A 17,759-nucleotide genomic window follows, 5' to 3' on the forward strand; every position below is an offset into this window, starting at 1 on the left:
TGCAGATTCAGGTATTTCTGAACCCAGCGGCGAGTGTTGATTACTCAGTGGTAGGTTCATCGGACTTAGTGAGGTAGCTGCCTGGCGATCGCAGCCCTGCTTTCTCCCTCCTTTATTCTTCCTTAGTGCATTTTTTGTTATTTTCCCGGCCATGTTGGCCTTGATGTTGTTAGAACAGTAGTAGATGCTCATGACTTGTGATACCGCGATGTCGGGCTTGTGTATTCATTCTGCACTGCTTATTTTAACTTATAGTAAGGGATTTTGGTTAATTAATGGCTTAAAATGACTTCTTATGATTTTCAGGTTGGTTTGGGTTTGTGTCGTCTAGCCTAGTTTCACGATAGGCGTCATCACGACGGGGTCAATTTTAGGGTCCTGACAGAACATTTGTTTAAGAGGTGGAGAATGTAACAACCCGACTGGTTGTTTTTCTTTCTAAAACCTCGTTATCCTAAATAAAACTTCCCGTACTTTCTTTTTCTGATTTATTACTTGCGAGGATGGTTGGTTTGGGATTTGGTAGAGTTTGGGTTGAAATCAGAACACTTGGTTCCTTAAGGTTGTCTTAAAAGGCCAAGTTTGACTTTGATAAATATTTTGGGTAAACGACCTCGGAATTGGGATTTGATGGTTCCAATAGGTTTGTATGATAATTTTGGACTTGGGTGTACGTCCGGATTGGGTTTTGGATGACCCGGGATCATTTTTTCGCCTAATAGTGAAAATTGGTTCTTGAAGGTTTTTAGAAGTTCTTTAAATTTGGTTTGGAACGGGTTATGGTGATATCGAGGTCCAAACGGAATTTTGAGATCGGGAATAGTTCCATAATATCATTTAAGACTTGCACGCAAAATTTGGTATCATTCCAAGTAGTATAAGTACGTTTCGGCACATTAGAAGTAGATTGAAGAATTTAAAGTTCATAAGTTTGATTCAATTGGTTTTTGGGTGTTATTATTAGTTTTAATATTGTTTCGGGCATTTTGAGGGCTCGAGCGAGTATGTTTTATGATTCCAAACTTGTTGGTATGTTCGAGAGGGGTCCCGGGGGCTACGAGCGTCAATCGGACGAGGCTTGGACTAAGTTGACAATTTGAGCAAGAGTTGCCTCGCATATGCGGCGCAAGGAGAGGAGCCAAGGTTTTGTACATGTTGCTCTTTTTCCGCAGAAGCGAACCGCAGAAGGGGGTATCCACCCATAGGTGCGGCCCTAGCCGGCCCAGCCCACCTTCGCAAAAGCGGACCCTCATCTACAGAAGCGGGACCACAGGTGCGGTCCATGCACTACAAATGCAAAAATCGCTGGGGCCGTGAGGTTCATTTAATACGGACTTAAGCCATTTTCTCTTATTTTCTTTCACTCTTTGGGCGATTTTTGGAGCAGCTCAAGAGGGATTTCAACCTAGCTTTTGGAGATAAGTAATTCCTACCTATTGTGAGTTTAATACATAAATTTTGGGTAGATTCCAACATGAAAATTGGTAGAAATCATGGGTTAGATGAAAAACCTAGATTTTGACAAGAATGAGATTTTTCCCATGAAATTGACCATTAAACTTAGTGTTAATCATATAATTATGTTCATTAGGTTATGGGTAACAACTTCCTTCAAAAATTACTGCAATTCGGGCACATGGACCCGGGGGTGAATTTTAGGAATCTTGCCTTCGAGGTTGGGTAATCACTTTAATAGTTAGAATAGGAACTTATGAACCTCTAATGATTGGTTTTTACACTATTTGAATAGTTTCGAATTGTTCAGCTCCGATTTGAGGGTTTGAGCGCATTCTAAAGTTTGGAAGTAGGCTTGGAAGCAAGGTACGTCTCTTTTCTAATCTTGTAAGAGGGAAATTTTTCCATAGGTGAACTTAATTAATATGTGATTATTTGTGGGGGCTACGTACGCACGAAGTGATGAGAGTCCGTACATGCTACTATATCTTTTATGTCCGGACTGTTTAAGGTTTACACCATGCTTTGTGGACAATATTATTTTATTATATGTGCTAATTGTAACGAAAGGAATTAAGTTGAGGATTTCCAATGATTTAAAGGCTTCAAGTTGAATTGTATTCATTCTTTTTAAAAGAATCAAGAATGGGTTACGATTTAGATGATAAAATTATGTTTGACCGCTTCACACGTATGATTTGCGAGCGGGGTGAATAGATGCATCTATGATTCATGTCGTTCGACCCTCGGTAGTGCGTAGTTTACTTTTATGTTGGATAGGGCCGAACATCGTTGGTGGTATTTGTGTGTGATAATAGAACTGGAACTCTTTATAGTTTGTATAATTGGTTGCTTGAAAGGCACTTGTTTTGAATAAAGAAAGTGCCTTTATTTCTTAAATATGATGGAAGGATTTTCTAGTTATTATTCTTGTTTGAGCTTGTTGTTATTTACATACATTATGATTTATGAATTTGAAACTTCATATTATTATATTGTTGGCCCTAGTAAGTGTCGGAGTCGACCCCTCATTACTACTTCTTCGAGGTTAGAAGGAGATACTTACTGGGTACATATTTTTATGTACGCACGCTACCCTTCTGTACTTGATTGTACAGAATTTGAGGCAGGTGCATCTGGACATCAAACCGGCGCGTAGACTTGACTCTCCAGCTTGAGACTTCCCGGTGATTTGCCCTTTTGAGCCGTTCTGCAGCAGCTGGAGTCTCTCTTATTTCTTTATTTTTCTGTCTATTCCTTTCCAGACAGTAGGATGGTATGGTTTTGTATATTCTACTAGATTGCCTACATACTTGTGACACCAGGCCTTGGCACACACACTAGTGGAGTTTTAATTTTTGGTTTAATTACATGATTATGATTTGTATTTATTGCTTCCATTTATTTATGCTTAAAGTTTAGCTCCTAAATTTTTATCAAATAAGGAGAAGTCATCACTTACTAATTATTAAACAGGAATTCACTAGTTAATTAGTGTTTGCTTGCCTAACAACGGTGTTGGGCGTCATCACGGTCTAATATGGAATTTGGATCGCAACAATAACAACAACAACCATCTTTATGACAGTATGCTCTTTGTAAAATTACCCCTCTATAACATCCATGTAGATATTACTAATTATCAATTTAAATATTTTAATCAAATGATTTATAACTTTAATATATAACTTATAGTAGAAATATATATATGTTAAGGATTACAATACATTCCATGAAAATATGCACATTACTATTTTGTTTTCTTGAAGATCTTCAAATAATATATTTTTCATTAGAAAAATGCCAAAAGATATTTAAAAGATTTATTTATACTTTTCGAAGATATACACGTCATTCGTTTTTATTTGAAGATTTACATATGGTATATTTTATATTGTACAAATACCAATAATATGTAAACGTAATATATTCACATTGTTTTTAATGATATGCACATCATAATCTTTTATTTGAAGAGATTTGCACGTGATACTCTGTGGATGTTTAAATATTTGAGTGAGTTTCTCTTAGTGCATAGGTAATAAAATTTGAAGAACTCACTAAAGTTATTCGTTTAGAAAATTCAAGCTATTCCTTTAATTTTTTTTATATCATATGGGGTCTAAACGTCAAGCTATTTCTTTGGGAAAAAAGGTAGCATTATGCCGATATAAAAAAGATAATCCTACCATCACTCATGAACAATTAAAGGAGAAATTTTAACTTTCTAGTCGTCAAACAGTCACTGACATTCTTAGCAAGAAGAATAAGTATATAGAGGCGGATAAGCAAGCAGAAGTTGTTCAAAGGCATGTACAAAGCAAGAGATTGCGCGAATGTGAGCATCCAGAGGTATGTATAAAAGAAAAATTATTTAAACTTTTGTTCATCCAAAAATTAATTAATTAAGATTAACCAGATCGACAAAGCAATATAGATTTGGTTACACAAGCAAGGGCAAATCATGTCATCTTGAAAGATGCAATCATCATCGCCAAAGCTCTTGATTTTTCAAAATCCATAGGTATTAAAACACCGGAGAAAAAAAAATCCTCTACCTCTAATGGGTGGCTCTTACGGTTCAAACAATGACATGGGATCAAATCTTACCGTTTTCACGGTGAGGCTAAAAGCGCACCCATCCAAGATCTTCCTGCTTTGCGCACTAAGCTTCAAGAAACAATAAAAAATTATGCACTAAGAGATATCTTCAATTGTGAAAAGACTGGTCTTTTCATTCGTATGGCTTCCAAGAAGACTTTTGGTCAAGTGCCAGTGAGCGAATGTAAGAAAAACAAATCCATAATTACCGTAATATTAATGTGTAATGCTCTGGGTAAGATATATTTTTACAAATAGATTTAGTTTATTGAAATATCTTAAAATTTAAATGCTTAATTATTTCAAACTAGTATTGAACGTATTCATTTATTTCTTTGAAATATTTAACTTGATTTTTAGTTGATTGATTTGCATTATAAATTTTCTAAATTTAAACTCAAAACTAAATCCAAATATTATTAAATTATTTTTTTCACTTGTACTCCATTGCAGGGACAGAGAAACTAAAACCTCTAGTGATTGAAACTGTTGCTAAACCTCGTTATAAGAATGTATATATGGCCTCTCGGCCACACGTCAATTATTTTTATAACAAAAAAAGCACGGATGACTCGTGAAATTTTTAAAAATACATGCTTAGTCTAAATGCTAAATTTCAAGATAAAAATCGCAAGATTCTATTGTTGATGGACAATGCTACTCCTCGTGGCATGGAGGAATACGAAAGTATATTAACACATATTAAGGTATTTTTTGTAGCCTTGATCATATTTTTTAATGGTGCTATTGTACTAACATTGAATTATTCTGGTTCATCATCTCCCACCTAATACGACATCACATCTTCAACCTGCTGATGCTGGTATAATTGCAAATTTTAAATTTAAATACAAAAGCAGCTTCATCAAGCAATTGATTGATGAATATGAGCGCAATGGGAGCCATCCATTATCTAGTGACAATAAGTTCAATATTCGACAAGCTATTAACACTCTAGTGGAAGAATGGAATGATGAGAAAGCCTTCACCATTCTCCATTATTGGAAAAGGACCGGAATCCTACCTACACATGATAATCCCAATATTGATGAACTAGTCAAGGATGTTGGGAATGTATCTGTCACGACCCAAAATTCACTGATCGTGATGGCACCTAGCTCAACTCGCTAGGTAAGTCAATTAATAACTATTCAATTTCAATCATATTAATAAGATAATTTAAACAAAGAAATTATCTAAATTTTATACATTTCTCAAGGAATGGTAGTACAAATCATGAGCTTCTAAGAATAGAGTTTACAAAGCTGATATGAACTAAAATACACCTTCTGTTTGAAAATTACATAAACAGAGTTTTAAAATATAAGGCTACCATGAACAAGAGGCAGCTACAACATGGACGCATGCACATCTTTTAATCGAGCATCCGTCGAACACAGCAACATCAGCATCAGAAATCTGCACACAATGTGCAGGAAGTGTAGTATGAGTACAACCGACCCCATGTACTCAATAAGTAATAAACCTAACCTTGGTTGAAAGTAGTGATGAGGTGGAACATAGGTCGGGTCCAACACCAATAACCAACAGCAGTTCATAACAACATAGAGCATATAAATAAGGAAGTAACTCAAGATAAAATGCTCAGGTTTTTTATAGTTTTCCGAAAATAGTTCCACTTTTAAAGAATATTATTGAAAACCCAAATTCTTTACCGAAATCATCGTAAAATATATGATAGTTTTAAAACTGTAATTTTTCTAAAAATCCTTTTCACAATAAATAATATGTTTTATTTTCTTTACAGATAGCAAGTGTGAGATACCTCTCTATGACCACATATCAATGTGTAAAAAGTCATGAATGACGTGATACCGTACAACCTGATGAAAATGCGTCTCTATACATATATGTCATATATACATGCCAATGCTATGTATCTCAAAGATAAATCATGTACTCACACTCTCAGAGTACTCAATCTCACTGTCTCCCACTTTTCACTCATCATTCTCAACCATTCGGTACTGTATATGGCCTATACGGTCAAGGAAAATCCATCCCCGAACATATACAACACTGACTATAAGTTGCCCAACACCGAGGAAAAAGGGTAATCCAACCATGTGGAGAAATCCATCTCCAAATATCAAGTACTTCGGACTAATCTATGTCCATGAAAATCCATCCCTCAATAATATCATCCGCGCTCACTGGGGGTGTGTACAGACTCCAGAGGGGCTCCTTCAGCAAAAGCGCTATCATAAATCAATATAACCGCTGCGGCGTGCAGCCCGATCCCATAACTGTCACTCATAATTAGGCTCTCGGCCCCACTCAGTCATCAATCTCTCCAATCTCACCCACGGGCAAACAATGTCATGAAAACTGACCCGGAACAATGATATGATGTATCAATAAATAAGAACTAAGACTAAGATATGATATGAATGCATGAATATGACTGAGTACGAAATATCAGTGAAATCAGTGAGATGACAGCAAGCAACGATCACTATGGGTCCTAACAATATCATCATAAAACCTAAACATGATATCTAGCATGATTGACAGCTCAGATACTTTATCACATGGTGAAAACATGGATATCAACAAAAATAGGGCCACTATACAGTGTCACGGAAACAACAGAATCACAATTCATAGGGTGCACGCCCACACGCCCGTCACCTAGCATGCGCGTGTCACGACTCCAAAACCAACCCTGTCGTGATGGTGCCTATCATGGAACTAGGCCAGCCAACACAATCCCAAAATCAATTAGTATTTTTACTCTTAGGATAAGATCAAATCTATTTAACAATAAACCTTTATAAAGTATTTAAAACAAAAACAATTGTGCGGAAAGAAAGCCCGACATCAGGGTGTCACTAGTCATGAGCATCTACTACAATTGTCTAACAACAACAAGACCAACATGGCCGGAAAAATCACAAAAGGAGGGAGAAAAGCAAGGCTGTGATTGCCAGGAAACTACCTTGCTAACTCCGATGAACCTGCCACTGAGTGATCAACACCTGCCACCGAGTTCAGAAATATCTGAATCTGTACACAAGGTGCAGGGAGTAATGTGAGTACGCCAACTCAGTAAGTAATGAAGGTAAATAGAGGCTGATCAATAGGAAAATAAATAAGATCTACATCATGATAAACTCAGTAAGCACAACATGCTTTTAATCAGAATACGAGTCAAATCATCTCATTTAAAATCCAGTTTTTGGTAAAATTCATTTGAAGATGCTTTCCAACAGTTTCAATAGAGGTTCAATGCAGTTTACAGTAAAAGCGATGAAGTTCATAATTGGCCCCTCGGGCAAAACATAATTCTTATACAGCCCCCTGGGCAAACATGAATCGTAAACAGCCCCTCGAGAAAACTTCTCGGCCACTCCTATACATCTCATAACATAAAAATCTCAATGGAAATAACAAAGCACGAACCAGTAATTAAATTTCGAACATCTTGTAAAACCCCCAGTTTCAATGAAAGTTGTTTAAAACATTTGTTCAACATTTTCAACAGAGCTCAGAATAAAGATGAGTAAAAATAGTAATTTCAAAATAACAAGCCCCTCGGGCAAAGTATCACTCATATATATATTTAGCCCCTCGGGAAAGCCTCTCAGTCACTCATAACTAAACTCTCATCAATCAGCGCTCATACTCAGCAGCCATGCTCAATAGGTACTTTATAATAACCGCTGCGGCGTGCAGCCCAATCCATAAATATACAGTCGACTGCGCTCACTTGGGGTGTGCAGAGTCCGGGGGGGCTCCTATAGTCCAAGCGTTATATCGCTGCAGCGTGCAACCCAATCCAACATATCACTGTGACGTGCAGCCCGATCCATATACCGCTGCAGCATGCAGCCCGTACATGCTGTTAATTTCAGAGTCCCCACTTGGGATAATTTATGGTGTCCCAAGTCACCGGTTCAAATCTCGAATCGAGAAAAAAATTGACTCTGTATTATAGTCCGCGAACACAGAAATCCGGGTAAGGAATTCTGTTAATTCGGGAGAAGGTGTTAGGCATTCTCAAGTTTCGTGGTTCTAGCACAGTCGCTCAACTACTATTATTGGCCTAATTATCTGATTTTAAAATACTTTTAAAGCTATGTGCATTTTAACTTTAAAACTGCTTTTAATTATTTTAAAGAAGATTTAACGTCGTCTAAAACATGTCTTTGGACATCACCACATGAAATGCTCCCACAAACTGAAACACGTTTTATTCAACATTATTGAGATTTGGATTTGGATCACATGTGCACACCCGAGTTTAAGAAGGTAAGGTTATTAAAATAACGGGCCTACAGCAACTGCGTGTTTTTAACTTTGCGAGGGCCACAAAAATTCAACTAAATGGAACGCCTCGAATTCTAAGGATTTTAAAAGAAATTATTAAGTGAGGGCCACGCGTTTGAGATTTTATTTGGCGCGGCGCACCTCAATTCCATTTTGAAAAGGTATTCAAACTAAAGTTTGGAGGGCCATAGACTATTTGTGTTACTAATATGGCTCACCTCCACTGACTACAATAATTAAATACGGCTTAAAGAAATTGCAACTATTCCTAAATTGACGCCCAAATTCAGATTTTTCAAATCGAGAGGCTGCCCAAATGCAATGGACTTCCTTTCAACTTACAATGATTTCGATACTCAAGCCCAAAAGGATCCCAAATATTGGCGAGCACAAGCTGCAGGCGGAGAACTTGGAATAGAGCCCCAATGGAGGCAAATAGGTGTGCAAACCAAAGAGACGTGCCTACTGTGTTATTCATCACTTAACAAAAGCAAACCATTTAATACTATACCTTGCTATCAATTCCCAGTTTTACTTTAGGCACTATTACCATCACCCATAAAACAAACTTGTACAATCATCAATGTAACATGCAAAACATTAGACTTATATCCATAATTAATTGACCTCACACGTACAAAGAACTCAGCATAAAACTCACAGGTTTTCAAATCTGATTTTAAAACTACAATTACACCTACAGCCCTTCGGACATTTGAAAACTTACGGACATCACTAAGCTAAAATGAGTAATATTAGTGCATAAATCGACTTTTGAAGTAGCTTGGACCCTTTTACTACTTAAGAAACAATTAGCTATCCATTGCATGATCACAACACTATTTAAATACAACAAAACATGTTATGACAGTCCAAATGAATTACATAATAGGAAGAGATCTAACACAGTCTACACTATTTATCATGGTGGAATGCAGAATGTAACTACTGATTCTATTACACCAGTTATATATCAAGTTTCCATAGTAGTTCGGAATCAGATTCAGTGGTAAAAAATTCAATGATCATCTAGCTATAATATACTTGATAGAAGATTGAATTCCATACTAAACACAGACCAAATATAGCTCTTGAGAGTGTGTTGTTAGCATCAAATCAAACACAATGCATCAAATGAATTATAACAAGGGAATTCAGGAAGACGAGAAAATGAAACTATGAACTAGAGAGTTGATGTTATGCTTCAAACTTCTATTTTTCCATTTCAATCTTCAATTCGAGCCTCACATTATGTAGGATTCAGAAACGTGTACCTGAATATAGCAAAATAAACCAGAAAACAAAGCTTGAGATCAGTGAAGTAGCAACAGCAAAACAGAACCCAGATTTCAGTAATAAAATAGTAGAACCAAACAGCAACACATAAACCAAGCTTTTAAAGATCCAAAACTCAATCCATTTTAACCCAAATGCATGACTTTGTCATTTTCAGTAATGTTAACTGAGCAATGAAAGATCAAAAGCTGAAGCCAAGTGAGATTTGAGCAATTTTTAAACAAAGGAAAATGTAGAATCTTCAGTGTTATATCAGAATTTTACTCAAAAAAAATGCTCAGCCGTTTTCTTTTCAGTCTTTTTTAAGCTCTCAAAAATCTCACTTCAACCTTAAGTAATGATGCCTTTATAGGCAAGCTATTAGGGTAGCCTTAAGGGTTCAGTTTTTCCTTTAGACCTTTTCCAATTTTTATTTTTTCAGCTTAGTCCCTAGATTTCTGACTTGTTAGCCAAGTAAGGTTGTTTTGCAGCTTCTAAGAAGCTTCCTAAGGTGGTTACTCATAGATTCCCTAGGTACATTACCCAAAATAGCCCTTAGTTAGCCTGTTTTTACCCCCTAGACCAAACGGGTATGGGTTATGAACCCAAACGGGCTCAATGGTTCATTAAACATGGGCTCAGGTTCAAGAAAAACCAAACTCTCTTTGAATGGGGTCTAGACTGACCTCAGAGCCCAAGTAACAAGGCTGACCCAAAACCAAATTAAAGCATGTGAAAGGGAAACACTTAAGTAACTTCAGAAAACTAAGAAACAAATAAATTGACTAATTAATGATCACAAACAGGCGGGGAACTAATTGAGCTATTAAGCTAAATGACCAAAACAAAATGTAAAATCAAAGGTTCAAACATGCAATAAATAGAACTAGACAAACCAAAGAAATTAGAAAACAAATTTAAAAAGGAAAACAATCACCAAGAAGAGAGGTTCTGTATCCATGACCTTGACCCAGGCTCAATTGGGATGACCTCTGACCAAAGAGAGAATAAGAACAGGGGTGATACATAAATAATTTCGAAAGCAAAAATGAAAGGGACTCACCAGTTAGGCTTGAAATCAAAAACCGATGCTCTGAATTAACCCAAAATAGTGGCAACCGTTTGTTCTTGGAGAAGAACAAATGAGTGTCATTATTTCGCGTCAAAGCGGGCTTAAACAAACCAGAACATCCATAAAAGTGACTTTGCATGCGCAAGTTCTGGTTTGAACTCCTAAGGCTTGAACCTCGGATTCAAAAATTGAGGAGTTCTGGGGATATTCGAAGGAAAACAAATAGGGGTTTGGAGTGAGGGATCCTTGGAGGTTCTCTGGTGTTAGTTTGGGGTTGAACAGGGGTGGCGCCGCCACCGGAGAAAACAAGGGCGGCACTAGGGTTTCTCCTTTAAACCCAGATTCGAGACATTCCAAGGAGTTTTGAGGGAAGGTGATTGGAGATTCAGGGTTGGGTGGCGGAAAGGATTCAGTGGTGTGAGTTTGGGGCTAGTTAGGGGTGGTGCTGCCGGCTAGAGGCGGTGGGGAATGGGGACGGCGCTCTAGGGTTTGGGATGGTCTCTGAAGATGAACGGGTGAAGTGAGGGAGATGAGATGATGGGGGGCAGGGCGTTTGGATAGTTTTATTTTAAAAAGACCCTCAGTTCCCAGCCGTTGATTTGGACGAGATCAAACGGCTTAGATTAAGTACACAAAAACAGGGTCGTTTGGGATTATGTGGGGATTGGACCGGTTTTAGACGGGTTTGGGCTAACTAGATGGATATTTGAAAGGGGAAAATTTGTTTGGGCTTGGGAAATTTCGAATTTTTGGCCCAAAAATCTTAAATTTCATTTATTCTTCATTTTCTTTTTATTTTCAAATTCTTTTAATTCCTTTTTTCCAAATAAAAAATAAAAACCTAAATTAAAATCTCAAAACTAGATTATCCTACCAAATTAAATTAATTAACTCTAAATAATAATTACCTCAACTAATTAGGTGCCAAATTAAAAGAAAACTACCAAAATTTGAAATTAAACAATAAAGAATGCAAAAAATAAGTTATTTTTTATGATTTTCCATTTTTATAAAACACTAATTTACTAATTAATCTAAAAATATAAAACTAAATCGTAAATGCAATGTGTGATATTTTGGTATTTTTCATGATTTAAATAAAACTTAAACGTGCACAAAAAATGCAAACAATTAAAATAAATTCTACAAAATTCCTAAAAATGGTGAATAATTAACAAAAATCTATTTTCTTGGGATTTTATAAGAGTATTTCATATAGGGCAAAAATCACGTGATCACAGCTGCCCCTCTTTGCTCGGAAACATGAAGATTTTTCGGGCAAAGATAAATGAGCAATCACTAGGGATTTTTGCCCGTTTGACACTCCATGAGAAGCATTTTTGAAAAGAGTCTGACCGAACCTTGCTTCAAAGGTTCCCTACATATCCTTGGCTATAAAGGAATCTGGTCAGTATAGTTCTGGAAGTTTTGGTAGCTGGGTCTACCGAGAGCTGTGATTTTATTGTTGCTACTACTTGCTGACCCCCTTATTACACCAAAAGGAAAATCAAAAGCTAAGCTAGCTAAACCTATCAACTACGAGTTACAAGATTCCTATCTATAAATCTCTTGAAGCTTGATCTTGAGTCTTGGCTAGGTTTTGCTGCAGACTCCGATCTGAATCTTGATGCTCGTCAGTTGTAACCGCTGGTTCATTTGTAGCTTTAAATCAAGGCGGGACATGCGAAACTTGTGACTTCAATCATGTCTTGAGCAGTCCGCATCCTTCTCCGTTTCAACCTTTGAGTTCACTTCTTTATTTTTGTTCTTTTTCTTCTTTTCTTTGTTCTGGATTTGGGACTCATTCTTTTGGTCATCTCGAACCCTGTGCCTCGAGGTAAAACCTGCTCAGACACCAAAACAAACGGACGAACAAAATTTTCTGCCCTAGTTTACACTAGGAAAATTTCATGAGTTATTTGTAACTAAAATCTAAACTCCTTTTTTGTAAAGTAGTAAAATAAGGATCGGAGTGTTTTTACGAGGAAGGATCAGAGAATGGAGCCCTATTTCTAAGATGTCAACTCAGGGATTGGAGCCCTAATGTTGGCGAAAAGTGCTAGGGAACGAAGGCCCTATGTCTGAAACTCAACTCAGGGATTGGAGCCCTAATGTTGGCAAAAGGCGACTAGGGAATGGAGGACCTATGTCTAAAAAGCTCAACTCAGGGATTGGAGCCCTAATGTTGGCAAAAGGTGACTAGGGAATGGAGTCCCTATGTCTAAAAAACTCAACACAGGGATTGGAGCCCTAATAATGGCAAAAGGCGACTAGGGAATGGAGGCCCTATGTCTAAAAAGCTCAACTCAGGGATTGGAGCCCTAATGTTGGCGAAAGGCGACTAGGGAATGGAGGCCCTATGTATAAAAAGCTCAACTCAGGGATTAGAGCCCTAATGTTGGCAAAAGGTGATTAGGGAATGGAGACCCTATGTCTAAAAAGCTCAACTCAGGGATTGGAGCCCTAATGTTGGCAAAAGGCGACTAGGGAATGGAAGCCCTATGTCTAAAAAGCTCAACTCAGGGATTGGAACCCTAATGTTGGCAAAAGGTGAGTAGGGAATGGAGGCCCTATGTCTAAAAATCTCAACTCATGGATTGGAGCCCTAATATTGGCAAAAGGCGACTAGGGAATGGGGGCCCGATGTCTAAAATCTTAACTTAGGGATTAGAGCCCTAATGTTGGCAAAAGGTGTAAAAGATTGAAATTGGGGATTCAAAACTATCATTTTGTTCGGATTTTATTCTTTTTCTTCTCTTTTTTCCATTTTCCAATTTCATTTCATTTTATTTCAATAAAATGCAGGAAAGAATTTTGGAGGAAAACTTCCTTTTTGGATTGATTGTAACTGCAAAGCTGTTTTTAGCTTTTGTGCAGCTTTTCTTTTGGCTGCACCTGCTTTTGCACGATTGCTTTGGGCTGCACCTGTTTCAATTTTAAATAAAGAACAATATTGGTTTTGTGGCCTTGATTGTTTCGATCACTCGATCTTGGCATGAACCTTTGTTGAGAACTTCTGCTACTTGGTGGTTTTCTGAAGATTGATCTGTCTTTCAAACCGAGGGACTCAACGTTTAAGATTTCATAACGGCTCGCCTGCGTGGGGCTTCGACCCTTTCACTTTATTCTACCTTTAGGCTTTTGCCATTGTCTTTCTCTTCCCTTCCAATGACTTTGATTTCAGAGCATCAACCATCATGGCCAGTAGGGATCGACTTGATGCACCCGCTGAGGCTGGGTACTTACTTTAGCTTTTGTTAGGCAGAACCCTGTAAAGCCAATCTTGCCACCTTCTCTTTGTATTAGTTTCGGAACAGAGTTAGACCGAAAGGGATTCAAGGAAAAGTAAATAAAGGACAAGAAAATGAATTTAAGGAGAAGTGCCCCTTTTGGGGATGAACGAAGGACTTATCTAGGGTGCATGCAGACTTCAATAAACATGACATGCTTCTTTGACTGGATACCTGATCTGCACAGCTATCCAATTTCTCATAAATCCTTTGCAACCCGTGTTTTAAAATCGAGAAACCTGCCAGGACTCTTTCAATACCAATGGTGGTGAGGGTTTCTTCTTTTCGATCAACGGTGCCCTTTACGGGTTTTTGCCAATCGACCTCTCTCATTTCTCTTCTCATTGTCGCCTTATAGTGCTCTTTACGAGTTTTCACTAACAAGACTCTCTCGTTTTTCATTTCTTTGCTTACCATCGCCTCATGGTGCCCGAGTGGGTTTTCACCAATAAGACTCTCTCATTTTAATTGCATCGAATCCAAACAACTGCGTTCTCCGATTTCGAAAAACTTTCACCGATTGATCAGAAGGACTTGAACAAGGTTTGGGGTAAAAGGAATTTGGATTGAATTACAACTTTGGAACCATTTAGGCGGGATCATCGCCGAACCATTATAAAATCTGCCCTAGTTTTACTTTTTGGGGAAAACTGGATTTTTATTTTGCTGTGACTGAACCCCAGAGAGAGGCTGCCTATGTATCATTTCGAAATCAAGTCAGACGTAGTTCAGGAAAACATTTTGCTTTTGTTGTTGTTGTTATTATTTTTTTTTATTTTTTTTTTCGAGTCCCGAAGAGGGTAATGAAAGAAAAGTAACCGGCTCAAAGGGTTAGCAAAAGGATTGGAGTGTTTGGGGTAGCAAAAATTAAAGCCTTCGTTATCACAATCGGATAGTGCTATGCTGCAGAAAGACTAGACATAGTACCTTTTGACCGCGTCCGTGTTCACAGCTGCCTCAGGATCATTTCTTTCGATATCTCCCAAGTACAATGCTCCTCTGGGCAATATCTTTCTGATGATGTATGGGCCTTTCCAATTGGGAGCAAATTTCCCTTTTGCTTCCTGATGATGGGGAAAAATACGCCTTAGAACGATTTGTCCCACTTCAAAATTTCTGGGCCGTACTTTATTGTTGTAGGCACGGGTCATTCTTTGTTGGTACAACTGCCTGTGGCAGACTGCAGCCATTCGTTTTTCATCAATCAAGGTTAACTGTTCCAGACGGGCTTTGACCCACTCACTGTCTTTAATTTCAGCTTCAACAATGATCCGGAGAGAAGAGATTTCAACTTCCGCGGGTATTACGGCTTCAGTGCCATAAACCAAAAGGTATGGGGTTGCTCCGACCGATGTGCGCACAGTAGTGCGATACCCCAATAATGCAAATGATAACTTTTCATGCCACTGCCTAGAACTTTGAATCATATTTCTCAAAATCCTTTTGATGTTCTTATTTTTTGCTTCAACGGCACCATTGGCTTTAGGGCGATAGGGAGTAGAATTCTAATGCGTTATCTTGAATTGTTCGCATATCTCCCCCATCAAATGACTATTCAAGTTTGCAGCATTATCTGTGATAATAGTTGCAGGAATGCCAAAACGGCAGATAAGATTGGAGTGCACGAAATCTACCACAACTTTCTTGGTGACAGATTTGAGAGTGATTGCTTCAACCCATTTCGTGAAATAGTCGATGGCGACCAATATAAATCTGTGCCCATTTGAGGCTTTTGGCTCGATTGGCCTAATGACGTCCGTGGCCCAAGCAACAAATGGCCAAGGCACTGACATGGGATGTAGTTCTGTGGGAGGTGCATGAATCAAATCACCGTGCACCTGACACTGATGACATTTCCGAACAAAACTGATGCAGTCTTTTTCCATGGTCATCCAGTAATAGCCCGCTCGGAGGATTTTCTTTGCCAAAACATACCCGTTCATGTGGGGTACTCACACCCCTGCGTGCACTTCATACATGAGTCTTCTAGCCTCTTCGGCGTCAACACATCCGAACAAGTAGAGATCCGGAGTCCTTTTGTACATGACATCACCGCTCAAGAAGAAACCACTTGTGTGCCGTCTAATGGTTCTCTTTTGGTCTCCACTGGCTTTCTCGGGGTATTCTTTGGTTTTCAAAAATGTTTTGATGTCATGATACAATGGCTGAATATTTGGCTCTGCCTCAACCATATTAAAGTAGCCATGCCTTTCCCTGATTTGGATTTCCAAGGGATCAATGTGGGCATTGTCTGGGTATGGCAGCATCGAGGCCAAAGTAGCAAGCGCATCGGCCAGTTCATTATGGCAATGAGGGATGTACCTGAACTCTATTGACTTGAATCGCTTTCCAAGATCTTCCACATGTTGTCTATAAGGAATAAGCTTGACATCTCGGGTTTCCCATTCTCCTTGAGTTTGTCGAATAATCAGACCCGAGTCTCCTATAATTAACAACTCTTCGACATCTTGGTCGATTGCCATGTTCATACCCATAATGCAAGCTTCATACTCGACGGTGTTGTTTGTGCAGAAAAACTGAAGTCGGGCTGTAGCTGGATAATGCTGGCCGGTGGGTGAGATCAAGATTGCCCCAATGTCAACACCTTTTGCGTTTACCGCCCCATCAAAGAACATTTTCCAAGCATGGGTGTCTTCAGATATTTCCTGAGCTGAATTTACCTCTTCATCTGGGAAGTAAGTGCTCAAAGGTTGGTATTCATCATCAACCGGGTTCTCAGCCAAATGATCTGCTAAGGCCTGGGCTTTCATTGCCGTGCGAGTGACGTAGACTATGTAAAACTCCGTGAGCAAGAACTGCCACTTTGCTAATATCCTAGTGGGAATTGGCTTATGAAATATGTATTTTAAAGGATCCAACCTGGTTATGAGGTAAGTGGTGTAAGCTAGCAAATAATGCCTCAGCTTCTGAGCGACCCAAGTTAAAGCGCAGCAAGTTCTCTCCAATAAAGTGTACTTGGCTTCATAACTGGTGAACTTCTTGCTCAGATAGTAAATGGCCTGCTCTTTCTTTCCGGTCACATCATGTTGCCCGAGGACATAGCCGAAAGAATTTTCCAAGAAGGTCAGATACAAGAAAAGAGGCCTCCCTGGCTCAGGTGGGACCAATACCGGCGGATTCGACAGATATTCTTTGATTTTATCAAAAGCCTCTTAGCACTCATTTGTCCATTTGATTTCCGCATCTTTCTTCAACAATTTGAATATGGGTTCACACGTGGATGTCAATTGAGCAATGAATCGGCTGATGTAGTTCAATCTTCCCAACAAACTCATAACATATTTCTTGGTCCTTGGAGGAGGCAAATCTCGAATAGACTTTATCTTTGCTGGGTCCAACTCGATGCCCCTCCGACTGACTATGAATCCCAAAAGTTTGTCGGATGGTACCCCAAATGCACATTTGGCTGGGTTCAGCTTAAAATCATATCTGCGCAACCGCTCGAATAAATTTCTCAAGTCCCGAACGTGGTCGTCCTGAGTTTTGGATTTGAGGATTACATCGTCCACATACATCTCTATCTCTTGGTGCATTATATCATGAAAAATGGCAGTCATGGCTCTCATGTAGGTTGCCCCGACGTTCTTCAGACCAAATGGCATGACTCTGTAACAGTATGTACCCCAAGGTGTGGCAAAAGTTGTCTTTTCTACATCTTCTTCATCCATCAACACCTGGTGATATCCTGCGTAACAATCCACGAAGGACTGTATCTCATGTTTGGAGCAGTTATAAACAAGGATGTGGATGTTAGG

General features: G+C 38.6%; 1 protein-coding gene across 1 annotated transcript; it reads right to left on the reverse strand.

The window, feature by feature from the left end:
- Positions 1-15,935: 15,935 nt before the first annotated feature.
- On the reverse strand, positions 15,936-16,754 carry LOC138875692 (uncharacterized). The gene has a single exon (XM_070154554.1). It carries the CDS (start codon positions 16,752-16,754, stop codon positions 15,936-15,938), a length of 819 nt encoding a protein of 272 aa, XP_070010655.1.
- Positions 16,755-17,759: the final 1,005 nt, after the last annotated feature.

The sequence above is a fragment of the Nicotiana sylvestris genome, chromosome 8 (assembly GCF_000393655.2).
Source record: "Nicotiana sylvestris chromosome 8, ASM39365v2, whole genome shotgun sequence".
Classification (NCBI taxonomy): Eukaryota; Viridiplantae; Streptophyta; class Magnoliopsida; order Solanales; family Solanaceae; genus Nicotiana; species Nicotiana sylvestris.